This window comes from Hevea brasiliensis, chromosome 6, assembly GCF_030052815.1.
Source record: "Hevea brasiliensis isolate MT/VB/25A 57/8 chromosome 6, ASM3005281v1, whole genome shotgun sequence".
Lineage (NCBI taxonomy): Eukaryota > Viridiplantae > Streptophyta > Magnoliopsida > Malpighiales > Euphorbiaceae > Hevea > Hevea brasiliensis.
This window is the reverse complement of record NC_079498.1, coordinates 108,009,002-108,030,791: the sequence shown is the minus strand read 5'-3', so window position 1 is coordinate 108,030,791 and position 21,790 is coordinate 108,009,002. Positions and strand designations below refer to the sequence as shown.

The 21,790-nt window shown below is 35.6% G+C and overlaps 3 protein-coding genes and 1 pseudogene across 4 annotated transcripts; 3 read left to right on the top strand and 1 right to left on the bottom strand.

The window, feature by feature from the left end:
* Positions 1–513: 513 nt before the first annotated feature.
* Positions 514–5,088, top strand: LOC110641866 (protein LNK3). Its single transcript, XM_021793727.2, has 6 exons — positions 514–729; positions 1,480–1,848; positions 2,309–2,588; positions 3,665–3,781; positions 3,876–4,015; positions 4,489–5,088. Exons 2-6 carry the CDS (start codon positions 1,490–1,492, stop codon positions 4,637–4,639), a joined length of 1,047 nt encoding a protein of 348 aa, XP_021649419.2. The 5' UTR covers positions 514–729; positions 1,480–1,489; the 3' UTR covers positions 4,640–5,088.
* Positions 5,089–5,233: 145 nt separating this feature from the next.
* Positions 5,234–6,496, top strand: LOC110641873 (protein MIZU-KUSSEI 1-like; annotated as a pseudogene).
* Positions 6,497–10,741: 4,245 nt separating this feature from the next.
* Positions 10,742–14,559, top strand: LOC110641862 (pentatricopeptide repeat-containing protein At1g80270, mitochondrial). 2 transcript variants are annotated; one of them, XM_058149176.1, is made up of 4 exons: positions 10,742–10,899; positions 11,451–11,536; positions 11,612–11,991; positions 13,267–14,559. In XM_058149176.1, the coding sequence occupies exons 1-4, from the start codon at positions 10,790–10,792 to the stop codon at positions 14,509–14,511; spliced, it is 1,821 nt and encodes a 606-aa protein (XP_058005159.1). In that variant the 5' UTR covers positions 10,742–10,789; the 3' UTR covers positions 14,512–14,559. The 2 variants fall into 2 exon arrangements, with proteins under 2 accessions (XP_058005159.1, XP_058005158.1); XM_058149175.1 differs by having other exon boundaries at positions 11,451–11,991.
* Positions 14,560–14,798: 239 nt separating this feature from the next.
* Positions 14,799–16,048, bottom strand: LOC110641868 (cytosolic sulfotransferase 15). The gene has a single exon (XM_021793733.2). The coding sequence runs from the start codon at positions 15,989–15,991 to the stop codon at positions 14,951–14,953; it is 1,041 nt and encodes a 346-aa protein (XP_021649425.1). The 5' UTR covers positions 15,992–16,048; the 3' UTR covers positions 14,799–14,950.
* Between the last annotated feature and the right edge of the window lie 5,742 nt (positions 16,049–21,790).

The window sequence follows — 21,790 nt, the reverse complement described above, 5'->3', positions numbered from 1 at the left end:
TGGTTTGAGATGATGGATTGATTTCCAAGAGTTCATCCGGTTCGATCCGGTTTTAAAAATTCTGATCTATAACTCTAATAAACCAAAATCCCACCCTTTTGCCTCGTCACTTTGTATCTCGTCCACATGGCTAACTAGATCTCATATTCTCTGATATTCTGCCACGTGTCATGCCACGTATTGGTCCCGGAAAATCTCTTAGCAGCATCTAATTGCATGAATCCTTTACAACCTTCCACGATTTAATTACTTGACCAAATTAGCCTGTCATCTGCACCATGGGGCCTATCCAAACCAAGGGGTATTTCCGAGAAAAAAAAAATAATAGCAACCCACTTGCTCACGGCATCACAAACCAAATCTCTGGACCATTTATTTTCTCATTTGTGGGTCCCGATGAAGCCACGTGGATCAATAAGAAAGCGTTGTTTGATGGAGGGCTCTCTACCACAAATCTTAGTTAGTTTTCAGCCACAAATGCACACCGACTGGGCTTTCTTTCTTTTGCAAAACACGGTTTGTTTTCCTGTGCAAGTTGCTTCCCTTTGACTCAAAAAACCTGAGCTGCCTCTGTTAAGCAGCTAAGGCTGCACTTCCTTGCTAACCTCTGTAAAAAAACAGGAACCCTTCTAACGTATTGCCAGTTTTTCTTTTCCATCTGGGTTGCTTCACTTCTTTGTTTCAGCTTCTGGGTCTTCATTTTCTGAATCAATTTACCAACTCAGCCAGGTTTGGTGTTTTGTTCACTTTTGGTCATTTACCATGCTGAAGATTTGTACTGGGATATCTCATTCTTGCTTCTTATTTGGATTTATAACTAAAAAATTTGAATCTTTGGTTTTTGTGTCATGAATTTGCATTCCGTGTTCTTCTATATCTGTTGATGCTTTAATACTTTCTATATGGTAATTTTTGGTTGGTGAGACAAGTTAGGAAAAAGGAAAGGAATTGAAAACATTAAACATACTTATTTTTTCATTTCCTGAAGGAATATAAAGATCCATATTGCTGAGAGGGTTGAAACTACTCAGGCTCGTATTGTTTAATGAGACAATTTTGAGCATTTGATCCATATTCTTCTATCTATGGATGCTTTTAATACTGTCAATATGGGAATTTTTTTGGTTGGTGAGAGAAGTTGTGGAAAGTAAAAGAATTGAAATCATTAAACTTACTTATTCTTTCATTTCCTGAGGGAATATAAAGATCCATATTGCTGAGAGAGTTGAAACTACTCAGGCTTGTATTGTTTAATAAGACAATTTTGAGCATTTGAACTCCACTTAAATCCCTCTAAGCCTCAGATATTGGCCCGAGAAAAGCTGTTGTTCTTTGAATTCAGGGGATACAAAATACTTCACCTTTATTTATGTGGTTTATCTGTCTGGTGATTTCTTATGGACTGACAATTTGTATTTTTTGGTAATTGACGCAGAGAGATTGGTTATCTGTATTTGATATATTTTTTTCTCATCTCAGATAATTTATCATGGATTGGTACATTGGGAGCAATATTGACGAATTTGTTGTCCCAAAGAAGCAAGAACTATCAGATAGGTTCCCGTCACCAGAAAGTTGGCCAAAATGGGGAATAAGCGAGTCAGAAAGTTTTGAGTTTCCTAACGAAAGTTTTGTTATTGATTCAAAATTGACTCATGAAGTACTCAACTTCAATTTCTCTAATGAAGTTGAGGTGGAAAGTTCTGTCCATGATAAAGACCAGTCTAGTTCAATTATAGGGGGAGGATCATCAGAGGAGTCTCTTCAGCAAACTGCTCTTTCACGTGACCATTTGGATTACCAGCTTGATGGCCTTGCAGGATTTGAACATATGGATGACCAATTCTTGTACAAGCATAACTTCTGGGATTAAGATATTTGATTTAATGCCTTTAGGAACATGTAGCGACAGAAGTGCTTTAACTTGTTAGCGCCATGCTCAGACATCCTCTGGAAATTGAGTGTTTCATTATTTTTTCATGCATGGTATAATTATTCCATTGCTGACATTGCGTTAATGATGGAACTTGGCTGCCATCATCACAAAAATGGTAAATGTATATTGAGAAAATATCCTACGAGTGGATTTTCTATATATTTTCCATATGTTGAGGTGATGGAACCCAATTTCTTTTTGTGACCTTTATCACACGAGAGTCTTCTGTACCTTTAATGATACATTTGACAAATTAGAGCCATTCAATATCCAAGGGATGCCTAGTATTTTCCTACTTGTTTTACATTGTTCAATCGAATGATGGTGCCATTCTCATTTTTCACTCTTTCTTCTTTCTGGCCATCAATGCAGGAGTTCATTAATGGAAGATCCTCCTGGGACTGAAAATCTTCACAAGTCATTTTACTTTGAGCCTGAATTGCTAAATTGCATTGAAGGAGATGATAATATCTCGACATACTCAATTTTAGATGCACAAAGAATTTCCAGTGACGCATATAGCATGGGAAGCTCTAAGTATCTCAAAACACATGCATTTTCTCCATCAATGGATCCAGAGGAAGGCAAAGTTTCTGCTTCTCCGCCGTTTATTCCATCCAATTCAGATCTAAAGAATTGCCCATTGTTAAAGGTGAGATTTTCCACCTATTCAGTATTCTTAGCTGTGATAATTGGCCATATTTTGTTCATCGGGACAGATTCCCAAACACCCCCTTCCTACAAGGACCAGGTTAAGCCTTGATGAAAACATAAAGGGGTGAATTTGTGCAATTTTACCTTTATTCATCACTTTGCCATAATATGTTGAAATTCATGATTCATTCTTTATGTGCTTAAAGATTCCAAATAACAGACTCCAATTCTCAGTTTCTTTTTTCTCTATTTTTAAGGCAAATTCACATGGTTAAGGGCCTTTCTAGTACTTGTTGCACGAAGTGAGGTGCTTGTTAACTCTTGGACTTTTGCTTCTACAGTAAATGAGTATCCTGTAATTGAAATGATCCAAAAGATTCAAATTGGAAAAAGTTGCAGAGGTTTTTATTGGAGGTTCATGTGTGTTTATTTTATTTGGGTAACATCTAATTTAGGTATTTAATAGGACTTGGGAAAATCCTTTCCCCCTCTTCTTTCTACTTTGTTACTGAAGAAAAATTAAATGTATGGATCTAATTCATACTCATGTAACCCTAAGATATCTAACCCATTTGTTTTACAACATAACTAAATTATATTAATTCACAATCTAAGTGTATACCTTATTTGCAGAAAAGATTGCTCCACAAATTAAAATAACTAGGCCTTAATTTTGGAATATCACCCAAAGAACCAACGCCACTTTTCTTCTTGTGTTACTGTGTTCTTGCACTTACTTTTGCAATGAATTTGTTATGCAATGATTTTTCTTTAAGAGTCACAAAAGCAAGAAGTTTGGCTATATATATGTGATATGGCCACCTTTTGGTCAATGGATATGTCTTCTTCCGTGGATTTGCGTAACTACCATGCAGTTACCCTTTTGTCTCTTTTTTATCTTATTTTATTTTATTTCACAAAATAAAAGACCATGGATCTGGATTGACTCACATAGGTGACCCAGTCCAAGTCCTTCAGTTACTTTAGCAGCAGAGCTGAGATTTAAGATCCGTCACAATTGTGCTTATTACTATACCCGTTTTAATCCTTTGATTTGCATTGTTTTTGTTCTAGGCATCACTGATAAAAGTCTTGGCCCCTTCTGAGCATAAAGGTTTGAATGAACATGTGGATGAGGAAACATCTCTTGAAGAAACTGTTTTACAGGAGCTAGCAATGGTGATGGCACAGGTACATTAAATAGCAGTATAACAGCTTAAGAAGTCTGTTTACTTTATAAGCAACTCAAAAATGTTGATATAGTTTTGCATTTTAATATGCTCAGTTGACAGATAAGACTCGAATGTGTTTTCGTGATGCCTTTTACCGTCTGGCCAATACCTCAAGCCAGCATGTGACATGGGACCGAAATGGAAACCTTTCCATGGAAAGCTCCCCATGGACATGTCAAGAAGACAAAATGAGGTACTTGCATATTATTTTCCATTTATTTTTCTGTCTCTCTATTCTTTTGTCTAGTTTGTTCATGGTCGTGAATGTGATTTGCTTGAATGCAATATTTTAAGGTGGTTCTGATGTACCATGTGAATTGGTTGTGTTTGAGGATTGGCTATCCAAGTAACTACAGAAATGGGGTGCTGCCATTTTGTTAGTTTGAACCAAAATGGTTTGTGGATCATTGTTCACCTTAATTACTGCAGAAAAAATGAAAGGAGTAACTTTGTCTGTGTACATGAATGAAGGTGCCAGTAGTAGCCATGAACTTTTTGCTGAGAGGATTGACCTAATCAATTTTCATCTCAAGTTTTTTTTTTTTTAACTATCAAATCGAGTAGGATTCTTTATTAGTGTCAAGAATCAAATTCAATCAAGCCTCTTCCGTTTGTGTTATTTGTGTCCTTGACCTTGTTGCATTAATATGTATACCTTATATTTAGGCCTGGACGAAAGAAAACTATGGAATTGGAAACCAACGCCATTGACAGAGCCCTTACAAATCTCATGTTCAACAAGACATACTTCAATGTACATGATTTTCCTGTCTCATCATTAGCAAGTTCCAAACAAGAAAGTCTCAAAGCAACCTGACCATGCAACTATAGTTCAAATCAACCACAAATTCATAATCTTTCTCACTATCCAATTTTCTCAAGTGATACCGAGGTTCCAATCCTTTGTCAAGGATATTGGCAAACAAGGGCAATTCAAGATCTACATATCATTGGAAATCCTGCAGAGAAGATAATGTAATAAAGTTTATGGTAATGTTTTGGGGATGCTAGTTTTTAGAATGAAACAAACTATGAGATTCCATGAAATATGTACTGTGTCAAGGAAAAATAGATCTTGACAAACTCTCTGCAATGTGTTTCATTTCTTAATGTATATACCAAGTGATTCACTATACCGGTAGGTATACATATATGCTAGGTTAGAGGACTTGCTGCCTTCCCTTGGCTCAATTCTGTAACATACCTATAAACCATTTTGTTAACTTGTGAGAAAAATGAATATGCGTCTGTTATTTCTATTTGTAATTGAAATCTATAGCTCTACTGATCTGCACACCTATTAATTATGCCATAGTCTGGTTTATTGCTTCACTGCTGCTGATTGTAAGCCTTAGGATAAAAGATAATAGGAATATGAGAATGAAATGGTGCTGCATTCAATGTATTTCTATACAATTTATATTGTGTATTGGTGCTGAATTGAGACCATAACAATTTCCACTAGTTTAATGGGTTGAAATAGAATGATATATTTTTTTTTTTCATGCAATGCAATCCACGCTGTCCACTGTGTGTGACTTGGAAACTCATAGGTGCGGGCTTTCACCTACTCTCCGATGGCACTGACGGTACTCTCTTGTATCTTCTTCTAATTTATCTAACCACCCCACCACCACCACCTCCACGACTTCACTAAGCTAGCCCTAGCCCTCCAAGACTCCCATCAAACACTTGCCACCGCCCGACCTCTCACCTTCTTTTTACCCCCTACGTACCATGGCAAACGCTTCACCACCACCATCACAACTACCGCCGCAGTCCTCGCCGGAACACACTCCCTTATCACCGAAGTCTGAGCCCTCGTCTCCAAGATCACCACGGTCTCCTTCCCGGCCTGCAATCTCCCTCCAACAGCCAACCAACAAGATAGGCCCTTCTAAGTCTGCCAAGCTCTTCCGCCTTTTCAGAGCAGTTTTCCGGTCTTTTCCTATAATAACGCCGACTTGCAAGATTCCTTTATCACTCAACGGAAGCCGCCTCCACGACGGGAACATCCACGGTGGGACACGCATGACCGGGACGTTATTTGGCCATCGTAAAGCTAGGATTAACCTAGCCATCCAAGAAAATCCTAGCTCCCTCCCTATTCTATTGCTTGAACTCACAATACCCACCGGAAAACTCTTCCAAGATATGGGAATGGGGCTGGTGAGGATTGCCCTGGAATGCGAAAAGAAGCCAAACGAGAAGACCAAGATCCTAGATTAACCTATGTGGACAATGTACTGTAATGGCAAAAAATCAGGTTATGGGGTGAAGAGAGAACCAACAGATGAAAATTTGATCGCAATGCAAGTCTTGCACGTGATATCAATGGGGGCAGGGGTGATACCGGACGATGGAACAGAGCAGCCGGACGGCGAACAAACGTACATGAGAGCACATTTTGAACGTGTGATCGGGTCCAAAGATTCAGAGACATATTATATGATGAATCCTGATGGGAACAATGGACCAGAACTAACAATATTCTTTGTCAGAATCTGATAAAAGAAAGGTAATCAATGTTAATGGGGTGTAAGTAAAGTAATTATGATACGTTTTGAGACAAAAGTGTACATGTGTTTTTTTTTTTATTCACTGTCAGGATTTTTCAGCTAAGCTTTTGTGTACTAAAATTAAATTTTTTTCTTCAATCAATTTTAATGGCAAACTCTCTCGTATCAACCTTATAGAATCTCTGTGCATTTGTTGGGAAAGATCATCAGAAATATTCATGGAAGAGCTGTGGTCTAATGGCCTTAGAGCAAATTAATCTCGGGTGATTATGCGTGGCTAAGCCATAATTACGAGATCCCCCAAGCCCAGTTGGTGGTGAGACTGGCAAGCAATCAATGCTTGAGAGCCATGTCCCCCTGTTGGTGGTCATGATGATTCATGACTGGCTAGAAAAGTTGTGTATGCATATAAGTATACGAAATTGCAAATACCAATATCATTTAATTGCACAAATTGCAATTTGATTCCGCTATTGATACACCCAATCCGAAGTTCAAGTTCGAATCTCATTTATTATTGTTGAAGTTCTTTGTGAGTAACGACATGTCATCCCTGTCATTGTTGAGGTTCGGTTTTGAGATGAGGTTCCTCCCACCTTTAAACTTTTTCTAAAAAAAATTGCAATTTAATTAGTGTAAGGCTATATTTAGTAAAACATAATACAATATAATCAAATTATATAATGAAATTAAAATTATAATGTGATAAAATATAATTATCATTATATTTGATTACAAAATAAAATATAAATAATATAATATAATGATAAATTTTATATTGATATTTAGTTTATTTATGGAGTTAATAATAAATAATAATGATTGAATTGATTGTTGTTTTGTTGTTACTAATAATTAAGTGGTGGTGTTAGTGGTAAGGTAAGGGTAACAGTGGTAGCAGTGGTGGTGTCACGACCCAACTTATGGGTCAGACCGGCACTAAGACCTGGGCCAGCCTAAAGTCTCCGAGGCCCGTAGTAAGCCTAACTATTCCTTAACTAAACTTTAAGGCCCATTGGGCTCAATTTCAAGAATTCAACCGGACAGAGTCCGGCCATAAAGTGGACCTTTCAACGGGGAGTTTTTTACTCACCCTACCTGTAAACACGATATATAATCAATTGGGGAGCTCAACTCACCCTCTACATACTCATAACAACATAAAAATAAATGGGAGCTCAGCTCCCTCATCTAGCCCAATATACATGCATAAAATAATAAGTTTACAGATCCAAAATGACAATTTATATTACATACCCAATTCAAATAAATATTTCTAACACATGCTAAAATTCTAAGAGTTAATAGGTTTATACAAACATTAATAAACGACCCGCAAGGGAGAAAAGCAGGTTAACCTCAAAAATATCTTTCTGTGGCCTGGAAAAATATTGAACAGGAGTGAGCGTTCGACTCAGAGAGTAAAATATCAATTTTAACCATAATCTCTATAACTATCTAAAGCTAATGCATCCTGTAGAGTGAAATGCAATATTTTCACATCATAACAATAAAAAGGTAATTTAGAGCACTCACACACCCGATAATGTCAAACAATACATATATGGGAGCTGATCCCCTATACAGCTCTCTTATTCCAACCTGTGCTAGCGAAGAACTCAGCTCGAACTTTCACTTAATAAACCAAATCAGGGTCTCAGCGAAGAACTCAAGCCGTGTCTACCCCGAAGGACCGGGTCCCAGAGAAGATCTCAAGCGTATCTACCCGTCCTATCTATAGCCAACACCACATCACACGCACGCCAACGCACGCACACTGCTCCAAATTACCACAATAACATCAATGGCACTTTAACAGTTGTGAATGCAATATAAAACGTGCCTAGAGTTTAACTACATAGATATATACATATAAGTGATGCATGGGCATGCTTGAACATATAATAATATCGAAATTACAATTAAAATTAATATTTTACTCACAAACTTGACAGCAGTTACTGTGGCGGCTGGGCGGAGGAAGAAGGCTGTCCCAGCTCACCTAACAATTTTATTACAATTATTTAATACAATTGACTCAATACAAATCAAGAAAAGACCAAATATGTCTTAAGTCGTGCCGAAAATCCGGCAGAGTCTCCCCTATACCTAGAACCTACCCAACCTGCAAATGGATTTAAAACACACTTCTATATCCACCAAATATACACCCACAACTCAATCATATCACACAGCCCCTCCTGGGCTCATCCAAACAGTCATCAATTACAATATGTAAAATTACAGTTTAGTCCTTATAATTGACCATTTTTACAAAAACCACCCAAATAAACTCTAAAAATTCTAAAACTTTGCCCCGCGGGCCTTAGCAATATTACTAGGCTAATGCAAAAAGAATCATAATTTTCTGAGCTACCACAAATATTTTATGAATTTTTAATTGCATTTAAACATTAGAGCAAGGTTCGGGTTTACCTATGCCGATTCCGACTGCGAGGACGCGCTCGGGACGTCTGACAATGGTGGAGTAGTCAAAATCTCGATCTGATTTCAAGACTTTTCGATAGTCGGTCTGTCTGGCCGGAAATTCACAGACCTGGACAACTGTCGAATTTCCACGAATTAAAGATACCTACACGAAGCCCACAACACGGGAGTTAGTACATAAATTTTACGAAATTTTCTAAGCTCATTTAATGCTCGGAAAAACACTACGAAGTTCCTTGGGATCCACCGAAAAACGGTGTCGAAAAATTTCGAAATTTATATTTTCGCGAAGCTCTCGACGAGTGGAGCACTCTGGTACTCTCGGTTTTCTCGTGGGGTTCACGGTTTGCGAGAAATCTAGCCCAAAAGTCAAAATGGGCTAAAACTTCCCAGACAAAAATTGGACAAATCGCTAAATGGATTTTGGTGTTCTTGGTGTCTATGGAAAGCTCTCGAGGTGTAGATGTTGTTTGACACAAGACCTGGCCCAATTGGTGGTCGGATCAGCCGAGAAGACGAAGCAGCGCGCTGCGCGTTGCGCGACTTTGCCCGCGGTTTCCTGGCGTTCCAGGCGGCGGCTGGCGATGGGGGGAGGCTGGGGGGCGATGAGGGGAGGCTGGGGTGGCGCACCGGCGAGGTGGGGAGGGCTGGGTGGCGACTGGCCGGAGAGGGGAGGAGGAAGGAGAGAGAAAATGAGAGAGAGAGAAGGAGAGGTCGAGACGCGCGCGAGGAGAAAGAAAAAAGAAGAAGAAGCCTGTCCGATTCTATCGGTCCAGTTCGATTCGGCCGGTTCGATTCAAGATACAAAATTTTAAATTTTTACTCTGCATTGGGACCGAAAACGAGGACCAAAAATTTCGAAAAAATTCTAGAAAACTCAGAAAAATTCACAGACTCCAAATATATTTTTAGTTTTGACACGTAATCTTTAAATTAATTTTTAAAAATCATCAAAGTTTTATATTTCAAAAAATCAAATCAGATTTTGAAAATCCAAAAAATTTTAAATAATTTCCTAAAATTTAAATAAAAATTAAAATATTAATATTACTCATAAAATAATAAATTTAAAAATTTGAGGTGTTACAGGTGGTACCGGCAATGTCAATGATTAAATAGTGATAGTGATAGTCAAGTAGTATTAGTGATGGTCAAGTAGTATTAGTGATGATAAGATAGGGATAATAGTGGTGGTCAGATAATGATAATAGTAATAATATTATTATATAAATTAATGAAATCAAAACAAGTAATTATAATTATATCTATTTTTGTATCTAATAATCATTATGTTACTTTCAAGTATAATTAATTACATGATATAATTGATATTTCATCAAATTAATTTTTTTATATTATTAAATAACGTAATTATATATGTAATATAATTATAATTATATTACAATTTTAAATACGCTGTATTGAATATTATCTAAAATCACAATACCTAAAAAGGTTATTTAATTATCAAATTAAAAATTTTCAATAAAATTAAAAAAATTGTCAAACTTCATGGATTTTTATTCCATTAGCCCAAACAAATGGTTTATTTTTTTCTAATTTTTTATACGGAAGTATATGTGTATTTAAGAATTTATTTAGTATTGTGATTTAAATTTATTTTTTTTAAGAAAATTATTATTCCAAATATTATTTAAAAAATAAATTAAAAAATATTTAATTATTTTAAAATTTTTATAATTAAAATATGTTAAATATAATTGAAAATAATTTTGATTAATATATTTAAATTACTATCTTTTAATAAAAATTTAAATAATAAATATTAAGTCGAATCCTAAGTGTGGCCGAGAATTTTGGGTCAAAATTGCCCGTTTCATGTCCAAACCGGAATACCCATCAAGCCCAAAAATAGGAAGCTCCAAACAAGAAGGGTTTTGAGTTAATTATGTGGAAATAAAAAATTAATTTCGTTATAATTTAAGGATTAAATAATAATTTTTTGGAAAAAAAAAAAAACTTAAGGGGTTTAAGCTCCAATGCTCAATGCCCTTTCACTGAACTGGAGCTGGTCGCTGGACGCTGGACGCTGGGGTTTTTCTCCACCAGTTATCATGTGGTCTTTCCGACGAGCTGCTTTGCCTCTCAAGTAATTCTCTATATAATACACACACATGGGGGGTTTTGTGTTCTTCTTGTTTCCATTTTCTTGATTAAAAATCATGTCATGGGAAATTTGATGTCCTCTAAGTTTATTTTTATGATTATTATCTGCCAGTACAGGAATTATCATTTTTGAATTGTGGCTGTTCAGTTATAGCAAAAAGAAATCTCCTGGAATAAATTTTGTTGTGTTTGGTTTTGTTTGATAATTTCACATTTCCATTTCAGATACTAGTTTTCCAATTTGTCGTATTTATCTGTTTCTGAATGAGTATGCTATTCTGGTTCCTCTGCTTTTATATAAGTGTTTCATTTGAAAATTTTTTATTACTTCTAAGACAATGCTAATTTTCACAACTTAAAATTGAATTGCAACTTGGGTTCTTTGTGGGAGCTATTATGGACAATGCTTGAAATTTTAGTGTTTATTGTAGTATGTTCTTTTCCAAATAGAAGGACAGTTCTTTTGTTGCTCTTGCTGGCTGTCATGTCTTCTACACTCATAAAATTGGCTTAAAATTCTTCCTTTATTCTTAGGCTACATGGTCATTCTTGGTTTGGGCTGACCAGAGTGATCTCAGCTAAATCAGATCTAATGAGTTTTTCTGTGGGGGACATAACTGGTACGTGCACACTTGAAAATTTGATACCTGGTAGGTGCAGTTCATCAAAGGGGTTTGACCACACACTATCTGTAGGTAAAAGATACTTTCTGGGAAGTTGTGGTTACTGTTCACAGGCAGTTGCAAGTAGTGAGAATGATAAGATCAAAGATGGCTTTTTAGAGCTTGGGACAACTGCTATGCCTGATATAATTGAAGTGAGCAATGCAGAGGAAGTAGATGAGGAAGAATTACTTCCTGAGCTGGAGTTTGTGGATGATGCTGAGAAAGGTGCTAGCAGTGAAAAGAAAAGCACAGGCTTGGAGTTGTTAAATTCCATTATGGGAGTTCCAAGTGTTGCTATTTCTGATATTCTTAAGAAGTGGGCTGAAGAAGGCAATAAATTGAGCCAAAATGGGATTTCAATGATCATAGTTAGTTTGAAGAAGAGACGAATGTATTGGAAGGCATTACAGGTGATATTTCTTGGTTTTAATTTTGAATCTGCAATATGTTCTCTCATGTATTGACCAAGTGCTTGTCTGCTGATCTTTTGACCAGATGTTTGCTTTGCTAGTAACTTTTGTTCTTCAGCATATATTTCTCAATGATTTGGACTTCTTTTTCATCTCTGCATGAGTTATCCTTCTTAATATAAAATAATGTTTGCATTTTCTGCCATATGGAGAAACTAGCTGTGTATAAGTTGAAGTTGATATTTATGGTTCATGGCTTATTTTGTTACTTTCAATCATGCACCGCTGCTTTCTGAATATTTCCATTGATTTGCTTTATGTCAAGTTGGTTTCATGCTCCCAAAATGACAGAAGTTGACAGTCATTACCAACTTAAAATTGGTTTTTAGAAATGGCTAGCAGAGATCTTATGCTAAAATTTTCATGGGAACTTTAGTTATGGTGGGATTTAGTGACAATGTAATCCATTAGCTCTTGTATATGCTGTTAAATTTGAAGCTTAAGTTCCTCTTCAAAAACATTTCTTAAAGTGTAAGGACAATTATAAGTAATCAATGAAAAGCATACTTAACAGACGTTAGAGACTGCTTATTTAATATGATGGTCTCTTATCTTCATTTTGGAATATAATTCCATATTCCATCTGTTCCTTTTGTAGTCATATGTTCTTTTTCTAAGAATACAGGTGTTCTAAACCATAATTGCAGATTGAAAATGCCTAATATCTTCCAGGAAAGTACTTGGTTAGGACATTTCCACTTGATTGATAACCTGTTTCAAACAGCCGGTGTATTGTATGCCAAGTCTTTGGCTACGTTGGTGGTTAACCCCTTCCCTTTATGTCCTAGATGTAAGAAAGAATTGACCTTCCTGAATACTTTGGAGGTAAATAAAATTCAAGTGAAAGTTTGTGTCCATTCTGTACGGAGGTCATCTCATATTCCAACCTTTTCTCAGTTCTTCGCAAAAACATCTTCAGTTATTCTTTGGTTATAATGTGTGTCTATGTTTTCCATGGTTTCTAATGGTGTAAAGATTTGCTATTTTAGTCTTAATTAGGATTATAGTCTTGCTTGGTTTTAGTTGCTTTACACATATGAATATATTATTTTTAATCAGCTTGGTATCAGTTAATAAAAAACTCTTGCTTTTCATTTTATAAAGAATTTATATTCCTAATATTTGGTGTTGAACTTATGTTGCAACCATATCATGTCTGCTAAAACCTAGAGTCTACTGGTCCTGTGTGCTGATTTGATTTTATTTGCTTTGCAGTTCTCTGAGTGGCTGGAAAAAACTAAGCAAACTGATCTTACTGAACGGGATTATGCCTGTCGCATTGATTTAATTTACAGAGCACAAAACCTTGGGAAGGCAGAGAAGTTTGTGGACAAAATCCCAGAGTCCTTCAAAGGTGAACTATCGTACAGGACTCTATTAGGATGCTGTGTCCATGCCCAGAATATGAGGAAAGCAAAGGCAGTGTTCAAGAAAATGGGTGAGTTAAAGTTGCCAATGAATGTGGATGCTTGCAATCAGATGATCATTCTGTATAAGAGGCTTGAAAAGAAAAAAATAGCTGATATCTTATTGATGATGGAGCAGCAGGATATCAAGCCATCTCTCCTCACATACAAACTTCTTATAGATACCAAAGGTGAGTTCAATGACATTATGGCGATGGAGCAATTGGTTGAGGATATGAAGGCTGATGGTTTTGAACCTGACATCGATGCTCTAACTGTCATGGCTAAGCACTACATAAAGGGGGGGTTCAAACATAAAGCTGAAACTGTTTTGAAAGAAATAGAAGAAAGAAAACTTAAGGGAATTATTGGGGCCCGAAGATCATTGCTTCTCCTCTATGCTTCTCTTGGCAGAGCTGATAAGGTGGGAAAATTTTGGAAGGACTGTGAAGCAGATCCCAAGATGCAGGAGTGTGTAGCTGCCATAGAAGCCTGGGGCAAGTTGGGCAAAGTAGGGGAGGCAGAAGCAGTATTTGATATGATGCTTCAGAAATGGGAGAGGATCTCCTCCAGGCACTACTCTTCACTTCTGAAAGTTTATATAGATAATAAGCAACTTACCAAGGGGAAAGATTTGGTGAAACGGTTGGTTGATGCTGGATGCTGGATTGGCCCATTAACTTGCGATGCGTTAGTGAAGTTCTATATTGAAGCTGGGGATGTCGACAGAGCAAGCTCAATTCTGCAGAAGACAGCTCACAGGGAGAAAATGAGACCCTTGTTCACATCTTTCATAGCTATAATGGAGCAGTATGCAAAGCGGGGTGATGTACATAATACTGAGATGTTGTTTCAGAGAATGAAGGAGTTTGGATACATTGGACGTCTCAAGACATTTGAGGTTTTGATCCAGGCTTACATCAATGCAAAAGCTCCAGCCTATGGATTCCGAGAGAGGATGAAGGCAGATAAGGTACTCCCCAATGCGACATTTGGAAAAGTGTTGGCTCTAGCAGATGCATTCAGAAAGACTGCTGTATCAGACATAGTTTAAATTCAATGTAATTAATTACTAATGGACAATAAATAGATGTTATTAATACAGGCTAGGTAGATCAGTTTGAGCCAAGGTTAAGTATCATTAATACACTCAAAAGTGAAATTAAAATTTAAATAAAAATTCAATACCACATGCAATCTGTTGAATTTATATACAAGTTATACATCTTGAAAAAGCATCAGAAACTCATTAAATGAAAAAAAAATGGTCAAAGGTAATTAAAAAGTAATGATAGACCTTGTTGGTATGAAAATTATTCATCCATTAATCTAAATAGGGGAAAAAACTAAAATGCAATTAAAATACTTCATTAATTAATAAAATTACAAACAATATCATACATAAAATTTTATTGAATGCATAAAGGAAATTAAGAAAGTGTTTGAACCCAAGTAGCAAGCATGGCTGATGGCTATCCAGAGAGTAATGCATTCTAGGAAATCGCCTTGAACTCAAGACCAGAGCCACTTAATTTTTCCTCCATCACTTGGGTCAATTGCTCCACCATTGCAGGGGATAAATAATTCAACCAATCTCCAACTTCACCTTTCCTAAACAAGTGTCTATTTTCAATGTTCATAATGGACTTGCCAGATTTGTTCACCTCCAATTCCTTCAACTTCTCAAAGCTACAAAGCTTGGCTACATCTTCAATTACACCTTCCTCCTCTTCCTCCAATGAAAAAGGGCAACCAAGAAACTTTGCAAGTTTCTTCAAGTGAAATGCAATGCCTTGTTTCATGTCCTCATACTTCAAGAAGAGCACCTTGTCTGGTCTTTCCAGGCTCTCCTTCCAGTACCCCAACATATGGTCCCAAAATGGACCAAACCCAATAGCCCCATTGCAATACATGTTGAAACCTTCCTCTAGTGACAGTGGAGGAATAGTTTCTGGCCTAATCTTGTTACTGAAAATCCATGAGGAGATGAAAGTGTCAAAAGGGTTTCGACAAATATAAACAATTTTGCAACTGGAATTCTTGATGGATTCTTGCAAGGACGCAAATGGAATATGGGTAGCTAAGAGTCTAGGCTCAGGGAGTATTGAGAGGTCAGGAACCTGGTCGTTTGCATAAACTTTGTACTCAAAGAAAGGAACAAGATCATGAGGATTGGAAAAAAGCAAGGGATGGTTATTTGAGAATGCTGGAAATTTCTTGCGGTTCAGGATGGCAAAAGCTATGGCTTTTAGCCAAGTGGTGCCTGATTTTGGCATTGTGGCTAGAATAACATCACCGTCTTTTGCTTGGAAGTGTTTATGGAAAGATAAAATGGCTTGGATCTCCTTTGGCTGGCACCAAAATCCCTGAAATTGATAGATAAAAGGAGTTCTCCAACCTCTTTCTCTGGGAACAGAAAGCAGCAGTTCCTTGCACTCATGGGTTAGCTTCTCTTCCTCTCCACTCCCAAGCACTTGATTCTTTGTGAAATGGGAGATAGACATGGAAGTAATAGTGGTGGTAGAAACTGGCATTTTGTGTTTCTTGTAGATAATTCTGAACTGGCATGTAAAATTAGGCTACACACACCTCCTTATATATGCTTTTGCATGTAGTACCTCTTCTTCTAAAATATTGACACGTTTATTATATGCATGCAAAGAAAGTTGAGAACCCTATTCTTGGCTCTTGCTTTATTAAGATTTAGGGAAAAATATAAAAAGAATATAATGTATTATTGCACTTTGATATGTGAAGAATCGTGATTTAATTTTTATCAATTTGACACCTTATGTTTTCTTCCGTCAGTTACTATTAAATGATACTTATACTGTGACACATAACAAATATGGTGCTAATGTGATACTTATATGGTAAACACGTGATATTGACGTGTCACCATGTCAATACCACATATTCGTCATGTCAGCATAAATAATGCTAACTAACAGTTTGGACTATATTTACTAATGGAAGAAAATAAAAATATTGACAAAATTAAATCACGGTCTTTTATATGTCAAAGCGTGAAACTATAAATTTTTTTTTTATTCTTTTCCCTGAGATTTATTATTTAAAAATATTTAAATTTTTTTATTTGAACTAAAAAAAAAGCTCTCTGGAGATGGTCACGACCCCTTTAGCCTTAAGGCTCACAGCAGTGATTTGACATATTTGATTTTATCTCAATTTTATAGTAACAGACCTACCTCCGAGTATGAGATGAACGCTAAGATATTGAGATTGTAGACATCTTACAGGCGATCAAAGGCTCATATATCAAGTGAACATAATATTTAGGCAGAAAATACAAAATATATTTTTCAAAAAAATATTTTATGTGAAACAAATAAAGCTTAATCTACTTATGTACATCCAACCCCAAAAGTCTCTATTACTAATCGGTGGTTGAACTCTGACATCATGCATCTAATATAAATGATAACCTTTAGCTCCACAATTCGCAGAACACACAGGACCTTCATTCTCTTATGTCGACCAAGAGGACAAGCAGATAATTAGAATTCCCGACTTAGGGCCTAGTTGCATAATTTCCCTTCCTCCCTCTGACGTTGCCGACATAGGAACTACGGAGCCTTTTGTAAAGATTTGCAGATATTTTGTTGGAAATAATTGGTTAGGATAGACTCGGCCACGGTTGAAATTGGATTTGAAATCAAAATCTTGGAGTTGGATTCGGTTCTTCCTCCTTGGTGCTGATCCGGTCTGATTTAGCCCATTTCTTAAAAAAAAAAAAAATTTAATGATCAGATTAAATCAAATCCAAATCAAATTAAAATCATAATATTTTTAAATTAGACTAAAATCAAAATTAAAACAATCCTTTCACTTAATATGTAAATTTTAAATTTTTTATTGAAAGCTTTCAATAAAATTTTAAAATCATATATGATCTCCATGTCGGGTCTCACTTAGATTGAACAACGTGAGAATACACCACTTAGGTATAACTCACCCTTGAGAATCAGCTTGCAAAGGGAGAGCGCCTAGAGACTTATTAACCTCTCACTCAGGTTGTTCTTTAGCGATGTGAGATCCTAACAGAAAGGTTGAAGCTAATATTGACAAATTTATCTAGTGCAACATAAGATATTTTCCCATGTAAACTTCTTTTGCATTGACAAATTTAGGACATTGTTGGGAATATATAAGCGTAAAAATTTACACATCGAAAAAAGATAAAATAAGTGAGAGACATATAAGTAGGAATAACTCATAAACTCATAGCTTTAAGGTTTTGGGTTGGATGTAGTATGTGAGTGTGCTCTTTCACAGGGCCCATCAAAGAAGGATTCTCCCTAGGCGCTTTGGGCTCCTCAGATCTCTAATAGGCACTTTTATCTGATAAAAAATTATTCACGCAATACACACTTAATATTATTGGTTCATATTTTTTTTTCTTAATTTTTTTAATATAAAAGTCATGAAATTTTAAATTATTTATATTTATATTACAAAATAGACACTCAATAATTCACTATTGACTTAAAAGACTTATTTATAAAACAATTTTTTTTTAAATTTTCTTTTTCAACCGCATTTAAAATAATACGGTTCGAAAAAGTACTTATTTGACATCTCAACCACAAAATTCACAATTCCAAGCAGAGCTTTCACAAAAGTCACTGCTGATATTTCATTATGAAGCAAACATGAAAATTTGATGAAACACATGATACACAAACCCAATGTATTTGGACATGAAAATTAACAATATGAGAGAGCATAGAATTTAAGCTGGGAAATGTATGTAAGAGCATATAATGCAAGTGGAAGTTAGTCATTGACGTGCTTCTCAATATTATCAAAGTTTGGTCTCAAATTCAAAACACAATCATAACTACATAAAAATTTAAAAAGAAAAAAAAAAAAAAAGCAATGGATGTAATTGTAGAGTATATTGCTAAGGGCTGTGGTCACTGCTCACTACCCTTGCTAATTAATCCTAGAAGGTTAGGTGATCTCTTGAGTCCCACTGACAGTTATGTTAGTAGGAACTCCATGACCTTGATTCAAGTATTGCATGACCTTCTCATGCTACCTAGCAGTTTTTAATGCTGAAAAAATGGGCATCAGGGACCAGTTTTTGCAGTGTTATTTTCACTAAAATTAATGGCTCTGCAACAATATCAAAGGGCATAGGCCTTACTGAGTGTAAAGGTTGCGGTCCCAGACACACTAAAAAGACAGAAAAAAAAAGAACCTCTGTGTTTCAATGCTGGGGAAGGGAATGCTTGAAAAAGTGACACCCAACTGTTAAAGGGTATGGTCCCTGTGCTCATACTTCCACAGTGTGTCTAATATGGTCCCTTGTCAAATTATCAGTGATGCGCTTCCCACCTGTTTATGTCAGTACTGAATCATATCATTCTCAAGCAATGCATGTGTTGTGTGTGAAATGTGCTAAAGTTCATATATATGTATATTGAAATACTGTCAAAAGTTCATCATTGAAAATTCAAATTCGAGACCTTACAGAAATTAGTGATCAATCAATTTATGTCTGAATTGATTCAATCAAGGTCGATAAGGGATGTGGACATTAGAACTGAAAGCTATACGAGGTGTGAGATGTACAAAAAAGCAAAAGATAAAACAAAAATAAAAAAGGAGTGGCAAGGCATGGCAAAGTACGTTTAAATGTGATATATCCCACGAATATATCATGTGACTTGGTTACATGAGGTAAAGATGATGATGCATTTCACATGACTTGGTTCTATCTTGTTTGACTATCTCTTGCATCTCACCTCTCAATTCCCTATCACATCATATAATTAATTTAATAAATTAGGGAGCAGATAGAATGAAATTCATTTTTCATTTCTACCCTATTTTTAATGGTGGAAAACTCAACTTGTTTAAAATATTTTCCGAGTAAAATTACAATTCAATGACTTTTTTTGAATGATTAATAGATGAAAATTTTTGTTATTAAAATTTAAAAAGGAAATTAATTAAAGGGTCATATACTACATGTATGGCTAATGGTCTCTTTTATGAGTAATTTCCTATTCAATCTTCATATATATATATATATATATATCTACTGCTGAAGTAGTAACAATATTAAACTCCCAGTCCTTGCTCATCAGATTCCTATCTGCAACACCTCCATAGATCCATTTTAAGAATTACTTTTCTATACCCAGCAGCAGCTTCCCAAGTAACTTGAAGCCCCACAAAAGCAGCCCAAAGCTCCACACCTCCTATGCATCCGTTTCAATTTTCAATAATTTCTAGGTGATTTATTTTTGCAAAACTCTAGCCATAAAATTTCAAGCTTGAACAATGATATTATTCAAAGCCTGAATTTCCTCAACTAGTCAACCGTATTCACCAAGCCAATTCCTCAATAAATCAAAACACTAAATTCAAATTATTGATTACTTTTGAATGTTAGTAATAAGTTTTAGTTTAGTGATGATAGAGTCATCTCTAAAGTTGTAACATCTCAAATTTGATCTATAATCGAAACTAAATTAACAAAAAAATGACTAAATGCTGAACATAAGATGTCCCTTGCTTAGAATGAAATAAATTGAATGAAATCAAACAACTTAAATTTGACAAGTTTAGAAATTTTTAAGTTTAAAAGAATTGAATTCTTTCATTTCAAACATGAGAATTAGCCAAAAAGAAATCAATTGAATTGAATACTTGCAAAATTCTACATTCCAAATAAGGGGAATATAACCCAACCTTTGGGTGATGAGCTCAGCATATCTAGAGAAAGGGGTCTAAAAATACACAGCAACAAATACAAGGAAATGGGCAAATAATTTACAAGGGAAAAACCAATGATTAGTGAAGAAACTTTGAATCTAGTGAAAATCAAATACAAGGAGAGTAATTGATGTTTTCAGGAAAGATGTTTTCTATTTCCGCTTCAGCAACCTTATAGGCTACTTTAAGAGTTGTTCTTTTAATCCTGACTGAGTAAATACTCATTTAATCATCATCAAATGATCATATTAATTTCAATTAGAGCTAATAAATGTTAAAGTATAGTTATGAATGTAAGACTTAAAACTTGAACCCTATCGAATTTCAGAGTCTCTAATTTTTCCAGTTACCACTAAAGCAGACTTCATTGACTCTTCTTCCATGGTTCACATATTAAAAATGCTGCCTTCTCAATCTACCAAAGACAGCATCTTCTTCCACAAAGCACTCTAGTCCAGTTCCAATTTTCTATAATATTAACCATACAATGGTGCAATAAAATTTTCATTGTCCTTCATTTATAAAAATAATATTTTAATTTATTTCAGCAAATGCTGAGTGAGTCTATCACTCTTTTTAAGTGCTCCTTCCTATTTATACATATAATGAATATCTCTGTTGCTCCTTCCTTATAGGCTCCTGCAAACAAATTCCACAACCCCCCGCCCCACCCCCTTGGTCTCTTTCTCTCCAATCAAAATGCGTCCATATATGACCTAGACCATGTCAAAGACACATAATCACAGAAGACTAATCAAGTAAACTCAAACCACATATATCTAGCTTACAAACTATTCCTGCCATTGTGCTTTTTAAACTTATAGGCTGAGCTGAGTTTTGAGTATTACAATGCCCTTATGTGGCTCATAAACCTAATCGATTATGCTGAAAACAAAAATTCTGATAAAAGCCATCCTTCTTTGAACATACAACAATAGGAAGCTTCTGCAATTAGATATTGCCTTTCTCTTGGCCCTAAAATTTGGAGGTGGGACATCCAAGAGAACCATGCCACCACATTCTTGTATTAGTCAGACAATCTATTTCCTTTCAAATAGAAAATCCTGTAATCAAGAACTCTAGACCATGAAATATCAATCTCTTCATATCATTTATGTGACCGGGAAGCAACTTTTCACATCTTGAGTATGAGACTCAGACTCAGACCACAGATTCAAACTTTTTGACCTTTTATTAGCTCTGATAGCAAAACCTAAGAAACGGTACTAAAAATAAACAATTATGAAGGAACACAAGAATTGATAACTTCTCGAAAATAACAGAAAAGGTATATTAGACAATCAATAGCATACTCAACTCAACTCAACTCAACTAAGCCTTTATCCCAAAAATTTCGATTTTGGGTTAAATACTCTCCTCCAAGTCAATTTAGGTCTACCCCTTTTTCTTTCTATCCTCTAGCCTAATGTGTTCTAAACCACCTCAATCTCCCTTCTCTCAACTTATCTTCAATTGGCACCACTCCTACCTTTTCTCTAATACTTTCATTACGGACTTTATCTAGTCTAGTATGACCACTCATCCACCTTAACATTCTCATCTCTGCAACTCTTATCTTAGATGCA